The sequence below is a fragment of the Barbus barbus genome (assembly GCF_936440315.1).
Source record: "Barbus barbus genome assembly, chromosome: 26".
NCBI classification, from domain to species: Eukaryota; Metazoa; Chordata; class Actinopteri; order Cypriniformes; family Cyprinidae; genus Barbus; species Barbus barbus.
In genome coordinates this window covers 1,688,798-1,702,778 of record NC_136754.1, presented here as the reverse complement: position 1 = coordinate 1,702,778, position 13,981 = coordinate 1,688,798, and the positions used below count along the sequence as shown (strand labels likewise).

General features: G+C 33.1%; 1 protein-coding gene across 3 annotated transcripts; it reads left to right on the top strand.

Annotated features, from left to right (window-relative positions):
- The first annotated feature begins 9,292 nt into the window (after positions 1–9,292).
- ccl25a (chemokine (C-C motif) ligand 25a) lies at positions 9,293–13,775 on the top strand. Of its 3 annotated transcripts, XR_013782083.1 has the most exons (6): positions 9,293–9,461; positions 10,051–10,129; positions 11,085–11,202; positions 11,421–11,526; positions 12,103–12,761; positions 12,974–13,749. XR_013782083.1 is itself a non-coding variant. In XM_079380030.1 (5 exons), exons 2-5 carry the CDS (start codon positions 10,066–10,068, stop codon positions 12,115–12,117), a joined length of 303 nt encoding a protein of 100 aa, XP_079236156.1. In that variant the 5' UTR covers positions 9,293–9,461; positions 10,051–10,065; the 3' UTR covers positions 12,118–13,775. The 3 variants fall into 3 exon arrangements, 2 of the variants coding, with proteins under 2 accessions (XP_079236156.1, XP_079236157.1); XM_079380030.1 differs by having other exon boundaries at positions 12,103–13,775; XM_079380031.1 differs by having other exon boundaries at positions 9,297–9,461; positions 10,059–10,129; positions 12,103–13,749.
- Positions 13,776–13,981: the final 206 nt, after the last annotated feature.

The window sequence follows — 13,981 nt, the reverse complement described above, 5'->3', positions numbered from 1 at the left end:
TTAAAACAAATGAGCCAATAGTTGTCATACAGTAAGAGTAGAGATCTAAAATGAACGTGGAGCAGCAAACTTGTGCAAACTGGAGTCTTTTTCTCAGAAAAAAAAACAAAACATCTAAGAAGTAAAAGTCTCCTTTGGTTCTCCGTTGAGACTAAACGTTTTAGACATCAAGAACCTCAAATGGTTAGTTGGGATGTAATTATGACTCATTTGGCAATTATTTGAAATGTAAATAAAAGCATTCAGATTATGCTTTATTTGGTTTTAATTGCTTTACTGCAAAAAGGTTCTTTCGTGGGAAAATTTGTTAAATGTTCTTTAAACTAAAACAAAATAATTTTAAGAACTGTTCAATGAAAGGTTCTTTGGGAACCAAAAATGGCTCTTCCTTGGCATCACTGCAAAAACCAGAAGCTTGAGGAACAGCAACTACACTGTACTTTTAGTACAGCTATTAATATCTATATAGCATCAGGGTATATTACTATGAAACTTTTAAGAATAAATAGAGTTGCTGAACTGAATTCATTTTCAGTGAATTCAACTTTACAATATTGACTTTACTAAATCAAGATAAATAAAGACACTATATTCTTCTGTAAAATGCTGAAATTGAAGTTGTTCCATAATTAATTAAGCATCTTTTTTTCCCCTGTTCATTACTGTGAAGCTTCTTTGAAACAGCCTGTATTGTATAATAAAGCATTAATGTGACTTGAAACGAGGTACAAAATTGTTACTTTGAGGTTTCTGCTCCAAAGAAGACAAACTGTTTGTTCCCCCAAAGCTAAATTTTTTGTATTTTTTCTGAGAGCGCAGAAACAGTTCAGAGCGTAGAGATCTCGTTTGTGAAGTTTCTCCTATAAGCAACAGGGATATCTTTGTTACATCTCTCTGTCTCCAGGATACGCTGTATAAATTCAGGGTTTATGACAGACTGAAGATCATGGCTGATTTTGGGCAGTGATGATGGAAGCCCTGTGAATTCTCGAGACGCCCAGGGCGAATCTGATCCGCTCATGATTAATGACATCTATATTTTCTCCAAAAACTCACCGAAAATGACCTCAGCACTGTATAAAGTTAGCATAACATGGGAACGATTCTTATGGTGTGAGAAGGACAATGCGCATATTTGTTTTTTCAGCACAAAAGAAACATCATAACAAGTGCCGTTGGCAGCAGACCATCATTTTCTGGAGGTCTTTTTTGTAAAAATATCTTTTTGCAATCGTTAGACATCAGTGCCATTAATCCATCAAGCTGGTGCTCTGATGATCTCTTACGGGAAAAGAAAGATCCAGATGCCAACACTGTTTTTTTCTTGTTCACTGTTGTTAAGCCAGATAAACGTCAGTGTTTAAACAAATGAGGATTTTCTTCATTATAATTAGAGCTGGTTTTCTTTTGAACTACAAGAAACAGACTGAAAATAAGAAGATGAGGCATTAACAAACAATACAGTTGCTGATAACTTCTTTTTTGGATGTTAATAATACACTAAATTAACTAAAATAAAACAATGATTTTCGGATGTACACCTATTAAGGCTGCATTTATTTGATAAAAATACTGTCATACTATGAAATATTTTTGCAATTTTATAAACAACCATTTTCTTTTAAAATGTCATTTATTTCTGTGATGCGCAGCTGTATTTTCAGCATCATTACTGCAGTCTTCAGTGTCACATGATCTTCAGAAATCATCCTAATATACTGATTTACTGCTCAAGAAACATTTGTGATTATTATCAATGTTGAAAACACTTGTGCTGCTTCATAGTATATATATTATTGCTGTCAAACGATAAATCGTGATTAATCGCATCCAAAATAAAAGTTTTTGTTTACAAAATATAAGTATGTATGCTGTTTATATGTATTATGTATATATAATACACACACATGCAAGTATATTTCAGAAAAATATGTTGTTTATATATTAAATATATTTATTTATAATATATATAACTATAAACATGTAAATACATGTAAATATTTTCCAAATATATACATGCATGTGTGTGTATTTATATATACATACTTTTTATATAATGCTTTTTATTTAATTTTTTCATTTATATGTTTATTATTGAAATGTTGTTATATGCATGTGTCAATTTGATTTCATTTCTTTATTTTCTTAAATATGTGGGTAGATAGTATTTATAGAGTTGTAACTTTTTAGTTTTAGTTACTTTTTCTTATTTGTAAGTCGCTTTGGACAAAATCGTCTGCTAAATGACAAAAGTAAAGTAAGTAAGTAAAGTATATACATACTAAATATACACAGAACACACACATCACAACAAAAACTTTTACTTTGGATGCGATTAATCGTTTGACAGCACTAATATATATATATATGTGTGTGTGTGTGTATATGAGGGGCCGTACAAGCCATAATTCATTCTGGTGCTCTCACACACTTATATTCTCCTCTCACATACATATATTTCTATTCTCACACACACTTATATTCATTCTCCACTCACATACATATATTTCTATTCTCACACAAACTTATATTCATTCTCCTCTCACATACATATATTTCTATTCTCACACTCACTTATATTCATTCTCCTCTCACATACATATATTTCTATTCTCACACACACTTATATTCATTCTCCTCTCACATACATATATTTCTATTCTCACACAAACTTATATTCATTCTCCTCTCACATACATATATTTCTATTCTCACACTCACTTATATTCATTCTCCTCTCACATACATATATTTCTATTCTCACACACACTTATATTCATTCTCCTCTCACATACATATATTTCTATTCTCACACTCACTTATATTCATTCTCCTCTCACATACATATATTTCTATTCTCACACACACTTATATTCATTCTCCTCTCACATACATATATTTCTATTCTCACACAAACTTATATTCATTCTCCTCTCACATACATATATTTCTATTCTCACACTCACTTATATTCATTCTCCTCTCACATACATATATTTCTATTCTCACACACACTTATATTCATTCTCCTCTCACATACATATATTTCTATTCTCACACTCACTTATATTCATTCTCCACTCACATACATATATTTCTATTCTCACACACACTTACATTCTCCTCTCACATACATATATTTCTATTCTCACACAAACTTATATTCATTCTCCTCTCACATACATATATTTCTATTCTCACACACACTTACATTCTCCTCTCACATACATATATTTCTATTCTCACACTCACTTATATTCATTCTCCTCTCACATACATATATTTCTATTCTCACACTCACTTATATTCATTCTCCTCTCACATACATATATTTCTATTCTCACACACACTTATATTCATTCTCCACTCACATACATATATTTCTATTCTCACACTCACTTATATTCATTCTCCTCTCACATACATATATTTCTATTCTCACACTCACTTATATTCATTCTCCTCTCACATACATATATTTCTATTCTCACACACACTTATATTCATTCTCCACTCACATACATATATTTCTATTCTCACACACACTTATATTCATTCTCCTCTCACATACATATATTTCTATTCTCACACTCACTTATATTCATTCTCCTCTCACATACATATATTTCTATTCTCACACTCACTTATATTCATTCTCCTCTCACATACATATATTTCTATTCTCACACTCACTTATATTCATTCTCCTCTCACATACATATATTTCTATTCTCACACACACTTATATTCATTCTCCTCTCACATACATATATTTCTATTCTCACACTCACTTATATTCATTCTCCTCTCACATACATATATTTCTATTCTCACACTCACTTATATTCATTCTCCTCTCACATACATATATTTCTATTCTCACACACACTTATATTCATTCTCCTCTCACATACATATATTTCTATTCTCACACTCACTTATATTCATTCTCCTCTCACATACATATATTTCTATTCTCACACACACTTATATTCATTCTCCTCTCACATACATATATTTCTATTCTCACACTCACTTATATTCATTCTCCTCTCACATACATATATTTCTATTCTCACACTCACTTATATTCATTCTCCTCTCACATACATATATTTCTATTCTCACACTCACTTATATTCATTCTCCTCTCACATACATATATTTCTATTCTCACACTCACTTATATTCATTCTCCTCTCACATACATATATTTCTATTCTCACACTCACTTATATTCATTCTCCTCTCGCATACATATATTTAAGTATACATTTAATATTATAAAAAATAAATGTGTGTGAGAAGAAAATGCATGCATGTCAAATATGTATATGTAAGAGAAGAATATATGTATGTGTGAGAGAGTATAGTGCATGGCCGGCCCGTGGCATAGGTAGTTGTCTAGGGAGCAAAATGACTGGGGGGCGCCGCTCAAAAGTTTTAGTTTTTTGGTCGGAAGTGCGCCGGCTTGTGACCATCATGCGCTCCTACACCCATATATTATGCAAAATAATTTCTGACAGTTAATATACTTTTAGTACTGATCCATCATCGAACTATTAAAATAACGTTAGCATAAGATAAAATTGACATCAATGAAAAAAATCATAAAATTTGACAACATGTCATGTTGGAATAATTTAAACACTTTCTGTGTCATGACATAATTATAACACATCATCATAACGCAATAACGCATCTCCTCCAACTTTTGGTGACACAAACGTTGTGATCATTATTATATTACCAAGATGCACTGAAGACGGACACGAAGAGCAGAGAATAGTTGCGCAAGCAGATAAAATACTGGAAGAAAACCATAGATATTGAATTGGGGTGGGGGTTATTATGAATGTATTTCTGAGGAGAACTGTCTTCAGAAAAGTGTTGATGGCATGTTCTTTTCCTCTTGCCTCTGTAAAATACATACAGTATTAAATGAGTGTTTATAAGCTGTGTACAGCAGGGGAAACACTATATTGTTATTGCTGTTCTATAAGCGCCACCTGCTGTCAGAAAGAGAATTTGTCTTTCATCAGAATCAGAAAGAGCTTTATTGTCAAGTGTGTTCACACACACACACACACAAGGAATTTGTCGTGGTGTCAGGAGCTTCAGTATAGAAAGTACAGACATAGTGCAAACATGCATATAATTAAGGTAATAAAACACTAATAATAAAGAGTAATAATAAAATATTTATTCAGCTCGTCTGATGTTTTAGTTTTGTGCAGTTGCTTCATGTTGCAGATATTTTTGCAGAAGGTTAGTTTGACCAGTAACAGAGCAAAATAAACAATTAATAAATGAAAATAAATAAATAAACAGGCAGCGAGTATGGGAATCGGCCCATTTTAATGTAAAAAATCGCCAATTGGAGTTGGTCACCAAAAATCCTGATCAGCGCATCTTTTGTGCATAGATCTGTAGAACAAGTGGGTTACATAACGATATTTTAAAATTAAGATAAGTAAAAAAAATTTACTTGAAAAGAAAATAGGATGACTTTGAATAGCATAGTTGTGTTAGGATGAGCTGAGCAAGTCTGCACATGTAATTCCTGGTCTGAGAGTGACTTCCTGCTTAAACAGGAAGTAATAGATACCAATTTTTTTTTTAGAAATGTATGTGTGTGTAAGGAAAATGTATGTGTGTGAGAGCACCACATATAAAATAAAAAAATATATAAATATATATAAATACACACACACACATATATACATACATACATATAGTTATTGCTCTTGTCATTAAAACCAAAAAAGCTCACGAATAACACTTTAAAACGAAAGAAAAATAAATCATCGCATTTCCGTGAGAAACAAACAAAAGAAAACTCGATTCAGCTCTTGCTATGGATCAGAAGAAAAATGAGACATCATAAACAGTGACCCACGCTATCACATGGCCACTTACAGATCCCACATTCCCACATCAAGCTCTGGCGTCTCAAGACGACTCTGAAATGGAAACAAGGGGCCAAAGGGGCAACACATTTAGAAGACATGATTTAATGTTCTGGTGACAGAAGAGTTTGAAATATGATTCAAAACGCTGTTAGAACATGATACAACCTGAGATTTGGAAATAAACGCTCCAATTCATCTTTTGACTTTTTAATCCTACACTGTAAAAAGTGATAAGTAAATAATACATTTTAAGTAAATAATCATTTAAAAAAATAAGTTAAGTGAATTGTCAAGTTCAGAAATACCTCTGAATCAGCTCGGCCCGATGCCGTGACCGGGTGTGGGTGGAAGGTATGGTCAGCGTGATTTCACCAAGTACAACATGTTCCTGGATCATCCTTGTTGATCCTGGAACAACATTCCAATCAACCAATCAGAAATTGAGAGATAACTTTTCAGGAAATATCTGTTTTAGGCTTACAATCAGGGTTAGGTGCTTCTACACCCTTGTTAATCAGCTATCATTTCCCAATTATGGGTAAGGTTAGGTTTAGGGGTAGGGATTGGGTAAAGTCTATATTTTTGGATGCAGGATCATATAATGTTGATCTTACTTGGCAAAATCACGGCGACCAGAAGGGATACAGCTCCAGCCGGAAATGAACAATGAAATTAATTGTATACCTATTAGATTGTTTATTATTAACGTCTACACCTACCCCAACCCTAAACCTACCCCTTACAGGAATGAAAAAATAGTAACTATAGTTTAAAATTACGCTGTATCGATGTGTGCATGCCCAGTAGCACCAATACGTATCCCTTCTAGCCTTTATCGACGTGACCTGTGCAGTTCATGAACAAATGACTCTTAGGAATTGATTCTCTCAATGAATCGTTCAAAAAGACCCACAAACTCAGGAGATAAATGTGACCCTGGACCACAAAACCAGTCATAAAGGTAAATTTTTCGAAATTGAGATTTATACATCATCTGAAAGCTGAAAATTTGATGGCTTTCCATTGATGTATGGTTTGTTAGGATAGGTCAATATTTGGCTGAGATGCAACTATTTGAAAATCTGGAATCTGAGGGTGCAAAAAATCAAAATATTGAGAAAATCACCTTTAAAGTTGTTCAAATGAAGTTCTTAGCAATGCATATTACTAATCAAAAATGAAGTTTTAATATATTTATGGTAAGAAATTTACAAAATATCGTCATGGAACATGATCTTTACTTAATATCCTAATGATTTTTGGCATAAAATAAAAATGGATAATTTTGACCAATGCAATGTATTTTTGGCTATTGCTACAAATATACCCCAGCGACTTAAGACTGCTTTTGTGCTCCAGGGTCACAAATCAGTCTAAGAAATCTATCTGACAAACAGTTTAACAAATGATCTCGAAGTGGCAGAAAGATTCAAATAGCTTACATATAAAAGACTCAAGTGCAGGTATAGTGCCATTGTAGTCACACATAAATCATATAGGCCTATTCTCACAGTCTTATTTTTTTCTCCTCCTTATGATCAGTTTTATGGTTTGTTATAAGGCTTATGGTTATGCAATGAAATCTGAAAAAAAAAAGTTAGGCTAACTGAAAGGGAGTAAATGTTTTGGTTTTTTTTCACTAAAGGTACTAATAATAATATATGTAATATTTATGGTAAGTTTTATGCACGACATTACTCCAGATTCATTTTGATTGCATTGTAAAATTAAATCAACTAACTTATAAAGGTGAACAGACCCTCAGCTGTAAAATTTTCACATGCTTTGAATTTCCATGAAACTATTTTGGTCCCCTTTTCAAACTGAAGCCAAGGCTTAGAAAAACAGAAGAAAATTGCATAACAGCAACCTGACAATCAGAAAGTAAAATGTCCCTCTTTAAGATGCCACGCCAAAAGGTTCTTAAAGTAGGAAACATGATATGCTATAACATCTGTGCTTTTAAGTTGAATCATGTTTTTTTCTTTGGAGGTTGAAACCTGATGCACTTTCTCCTGTCACTATTTTTTTGTGTAATTGCAAAATGCTAGAAGTCTCATTCAACAAGAGTCAAGTTTAAACAGCCCTGCATTTGGCTTACATTTCTTAAAACGCTGCAAGGCCCGAATTTGCACCATAATTGAGTATCACATTTTTTTCTTTATATAATACCTGGCAAGTACTGAATGATCATCATCAAATATGCGTGGATTAGGCACTTTGTTGCACTATGCAAGCCAAAGAAAAATGTGCTTTAATATGGAAAATTACGAAATTCTGCATGACCTGTGCTTATGTGATAAAACCCAGCTACTCAATATTTTTGCATTCACTTCCTAATGATTAATAGTGTGTGCAATTTATATTTTCATGCATTATTACAGTGACAGATTTAATTGGTGTAATGAAACATTTTCATGGATAATGACTCAAATTTCTATCTGTTCCTCACACAAAGCTATCATATGGCATCTGAAGGCTCAGAAAACCATGCATGAGCTACAGTTGTCCATTTCAACTGTACTTTTTATTCTTTTTGGAAATACAAAATAGCCTTGACAATCACTACACTGTAAAAATATTTTTTTGAGGTTGTAAATAAAACAAAGATTCATGGAATAGGTTTTACTCCTCAAAATTCCACTTCAAAATGTAATGTTTAATTCATTGTGTTACTTGCCATTTCTCAATTATTTGCGATGTTTACTAGAAATTTTTGAATGAAATTTGTTTCTGCAGCATTTTTCTTCTCTGCCTGACAACTTTTTTCATTATCAAAACAATGAAAACTGAATATGTGCAATACATGGTTTCATTCCTATTAAAAACAAATGTTTTAACCATTATTCAACAATACTGAATAATGCAATGCAGCTTTTGGCTTCACAAGACATTAATTGAGTGGTGTGGATTACTTGTGGATTATTGTGATGTTTTTATCAGCTGTTTGGACTCTCATTCTGACGGCACCCATTCACTGCAGAGCATCCATTGCTGAGCAAGTGATGGAGCGCTACATTTTTCTAAATCTGTTCCCATGAAGAAACAGACTCATCTACATCTTGCCTGAGAGTGAATAAATTATAAGCAAATTTTTATTTGAAAATGAACTACTCCTTTAAACTAATATGTTGGTTAGCCACATCAGGATCAAAGGGAATAAATACACAATCCTGATAGACAAATCGGTTACTGTGGTTTTTATTTAACCGTGAAAGTTGATGGCGCAGTGGATAAGACACATACCTTTGGTGTGAGAGACCCGGGTTCGAATCCACTGTGAGACACCAATGTGTCCCTGAGCAAGACACTTAACCCCTAGTTGCTCCAGAGGCGTGCGACCTCTGACATATATAGCAATTGTAAGTCGCTTTGGATAAAAGCATCAGGTAAATGTAAATGATCTCAATGTTCCCTCATTTCCTCGTGAGGGATGTGGCTTCACCTGGCTCAGGTATCAGGGCTGGGCCCATTATAAGTCAATGCAACTGGGAAACCTGCACAGAATCCTGGTACTGAGAAGAAACTACGCTTTTCTATACAAACAAGGTAATATGAAAACAACATCATTTTACAGAATCTAATGTTTAACGGAAATCCTTTCAAAATCTAAACTCTTTAATGATGCCAAACTGTACAATTTTAGTTTTTTCTTTGAAATGCCGACCTTCACCTGTTGGGTTTCCAAGTAAATTTGACGTATTGTTGTGACTGCATGCGTTGGAATGACCGGAAAAAATCCTATCACCCGCCAATAATCATTCATGATTTACTAAAGATAAATTAAGATTAATGTGTTCATGAACAAAGCTTGCATTCAGTTTTGTCTTAGTGTTCTTCTCATAAAATATGTAGGTTTGTCTTTATGCTGCAAGTTTTGTTCAGAGATGATAAAATTATATTTTTACAGCATCTGTCGTAATTTTAACTGCTTTTTGACAGCACAAAGAGCTTTCTTAATATGTTACTGATGTCCAAGGGTCAAGGCCGGAGAAATGAGGATAAGTGTGCTGAAAACGCCCCTTCGGTGCTGATAAGGTTTATGGAGGCTCTCATAAGAGCATCTATTGTGTGGGCATGTGCTTGTGAGTGTACCTGGTGAAGCGGTTCATGATTTTCTGTCTCATTTTTACCGTAGAGAAACAGGGAAATCATGCGGTTCAGCATCTTCTTCTTCGTCATCCTCCTGGGATTCCTCTACCTCACACTGGCACAAGGTAAAAACCACAGATGATGATTGCATTACAAACAATCCGCCTCTTTTACACCAAAAACACTTCTTCGAAGTTGCAATGTTGAAGTTTAAGAAAATACATATTGCACAATACTTGATTTTTTATAGCATTATTTAGTTTGCACATGTAAAATTCAGAAAAACAATAAATTAATGCATTTTTAAATTTCAAAATCAAATGTCAAAGCTGTACTTTGCCTTTTCAAAATATTTCTAAAGAGACAAATGTATTTAAAATGAATTCCAATGAATTGATTTAATGGTGGAGCAATTCACGTTACACTGAATTATTTTAAATGTTAATTAAAATCATTCATGCAGTCTAAAGTTTGGTAAACATTTCCTGTTTTCGTCATATCCATATGATATGTTTAGCATATTTGTTGCATGATGTGTATTATATTTAAACGATATTTAATTATGCTATTTATATATTATTATTAAAGTATATTTTTACAGCATCTGTCATAGTTTTTCATTTTGTATATAAGATAGTATGTCTTTTTGGAAACAGAAATTAAAAAAGGGGATGGTATCATTTATCCTCTTCAGTTTAAAACAAAAACAACGCAAATAATTAATTGAAAAAATATAAAAGAAATAATTTAAATTTTTTTTTAAAAAAAGGTAAAAGTGAAGACGGTGTGTCCACCTCATCATCTTCCTCTAATTAAGTTTTAAAAATAATTCACTAAACATTTAGTGTTTTCTCTGCAGTATGTGTGTATACTTTGAATAGTTATTGAATTCAGTTTCACTTCTAATGGCTCTGCTAGCAGTTCTCATAAGCACCCGTGTTGTCTTTCCACTATTTATGGTTTTATGAGACACATTCACTAAATCATCCATCAGTAATTGCCTGTAAAAATTGTTGTTATGTTACGATTCATTGATGCATGTGTTTTTTATTCTACTGATGTGTATGTATGTCTGCCTAGGCTCGTATGAGGACTGCTGTCTGAAGTACGTCAGGAAAATTAAATCGTCCATTAAGAGCAAAGTGATCAGCTACAGAAAACAAGAGCTGGACGGAGGCTGCAACATCCAAGCTGTTGTGTAAGCAACATATATATGTTACTTAGTAAATATGGGCAAAACAAATCTGCATTTATGTGTATGGTTGGGTCTTAATCTTTTCCGTAAGTGAAGTGAGTGCATAAAATGTTTAGATTTAAAATGCATTGCACTGCAGTAAACTGCAGGAGAGAGATCAGTCTTTTATATGTGATTTCCTGTTTTAAACCTCATAATTGAATGCAATCGTCTCTCCACAGCTTCACATTGAAACGTGGCCGTATGGTGTGCACTGACCCCAGAGAGAAATGGGTCCATGAACTCATGCGGAGGGTGGACGTACAGACCTCACATACGAAGAGGAAGGTGTGTATATTTTGAAATTTAACTATTAATTATTTCAATTAAAAAAAAATTAAGCATTTATCACCTATTGACTTAAATACTTCTACAGTCAGGGTTATCATCATTAATTAAAACCATAAAAAAAATCTTTACTCAAAATAAAATAAACATTAACTGAAATAAATATTAAACATTTAACTATTTCAGCTAGTTATAACTAATAACTACTAATAAACTACTGATAAACTAATAAAGTACTAATAAACTAATATACTACTAATAAACTTATGAACTAAAACTAATATATACTAATTGATGAATAATTTTATTAAAAAGTAAAAAAAACTTAAAACTTAACTAAACTTAAAATGAAAACAATATATATAAATAAAATCTAATTCAAAATACTAGTATATCAGATGCCTGAAGTGCTTTTTTAATGCTTTTAAATGTACTAATATTCCTTAATATCAATTAATAATAGGCTAAACCATAAACATGGCATGTATGATAATTATAAAATAACAATTTTGTCAAAAGACACTATTTGAAACGTGATACTGTTATTAAATCACTTATTTTTGTTTTGATGTACAGAATTTACGGGGTTAAACAAGCCAGTGGCGGCCGAGAGAGGACCAGAGGGAAAACAGCTGGAGTGTCTCGGCCAATCACACACTTTCTTTGAGTTCTGGGTCTCCAAGAGCACATTTCAGCATGGATTGAGTGATGTTCTTAGTGTTCTGCCCTGTGCTCTATCTGGTATCAGGTGCCATTTGTCGCTTCACTGATGGACTGCTGGTTAAATGCTCAGAATGGGAGATGGCCATTATTTTCCCTTTCCACCTGCTGCTGTTGTCATCACTTCCAAGCTCTGTCGTAAACTTTGTTGTCCACTGTCTGCACTTTTCTCTCCAAAGTTATGAGGAGTAAAAATGTCTCTGTACTCATTTAAACTATAATCTCGGGTGTATTTTAGCCTCCTCACCTGCGTTTGATGTTTTTGTGTTGTCTTTAGCAATCGGTCTCCTCTGTTTCTTTTCCGACTGTGAAACAAAGGGCGGTTCAGTGGACAAAGTGATTACTGCAAAAAATAAATAAATAAAATACATGCGCATACAGTATGAGTGTACTGTACTGATGACGAAATTACCACCTACGAAGTATAAAGCAACTCTACATAGTAATCAACTCAATCAGTGCACAATTAGCTAGTGTTCCTCATGTAAACCACATTTAAATTACAATACATATAGGCCTGGTTTCACAGACAGGGCTTAGACTAAGCCAGGATTAGGCTTCAATTAGGACATTTAAGTCATTTTTATAAACATCCTTAGAATAAAACATTACTGGGGTGCATCTTGAGACAAAACAAAGGCACTGATATATTTTGAGATCAGTCAGTGCAAGTTTATTTCAACTGAAACAGCTCAGACTTACAATTTAGTCTAGGACTAGGCTTAAGCCTTGTCTGTGAAACCGGGGGTTAAATTGCTTTTACTGGCTCTTTTCAGTAGCCTATTTAATAAAATGTATATTTAAATTTCTTCCACTTTGTCCGCCATATTTCAATGCATGCAATGCCGCTTGAACCTACTGACTACATAGGCAGCTCGCTAGGTTTTGGGACAGAGCTCATGTGTATAGCGTTACCTTGAGGGTCGTATTAAGCTACTGTATTATGAACCTTCACTTTGTACACTTTGATTTACCGCTTTTGCCCCACAGTATCAATAAACAGTCAGTGTGGTAAAAATATTATTAGTCGTAAATGTGGGTGGGAAGGTTTTGCAAGCAAAGCAGATAATCCTTCTATTTCCTTATGAGTTTATTATACTGCTGACGCACCGACAAGTGATTTTTGAGTTTGTACGATGTTATAATGCTTTGTAAATTATGATTTGCTATTTTGCTTAATGCTATGAGCTTAATGAGTGATTATTTTATAGTTATTGTTAGAATGAATCCTCATAGATCTCATTTATATTCACGAATCTCAATTTCTGCATATTTCGTTTCATATGTTTGCTTCTTTTTTTAATTTAAGTGGAACTACTGTTTTTTTACTTTAATGTTCACACTTGATCCAGTGAGAATGTATCATTATAAAGGATGTGATGCAATGAGTTTTATTGTTTGCCTGTTTTGAAACTGGGTCATACGCTCTTTGGGTTCAATACCTGATGAAAATATTCTTTAAACTACAGATATTTTCTCATATATCAAAAATAAAATATTTTGAAAATAACTGGACTTGTCCTTTCTCTCATAATGCATTTTATGGTTTTATTTATTATTATGTTTAAGTCCCTAAAATCCCTCTGAAGACAACAGACACAATAAATCAATATCTCTCATACAAAGAGTATAATGCTATAAAATGAATGTATCATCTGATTTTAGAAGAACTTGATGAGAATTTTTTGAGTTCATACAAAGATCTCTGAATTTTAGTATCTTTAGTATCTTGCAG

Coding starts and splice junctions, on each gene's coding strand:
- ccl25a (XM_079380030.1), top strand. CDS start 10,066: ATGCGGTTCAGCATCTTCTTCTTCGTCATCCTCCTGGGATTCCTCTAC. Junction 10,130..11,084: donor CTACCTCACACTGGCACAAG/GTAAAAACCACA, acceptor ATGTCTGCCTAG/GCTCGTATGAGGACTGCTGT. Junction 11,203..11,420: donor TGCAACATCCAAGCTGTTGT/GTAAGCAACATA, acceptor GTCTCTCCACAG/CTTCACATTGAAACGTGGCC.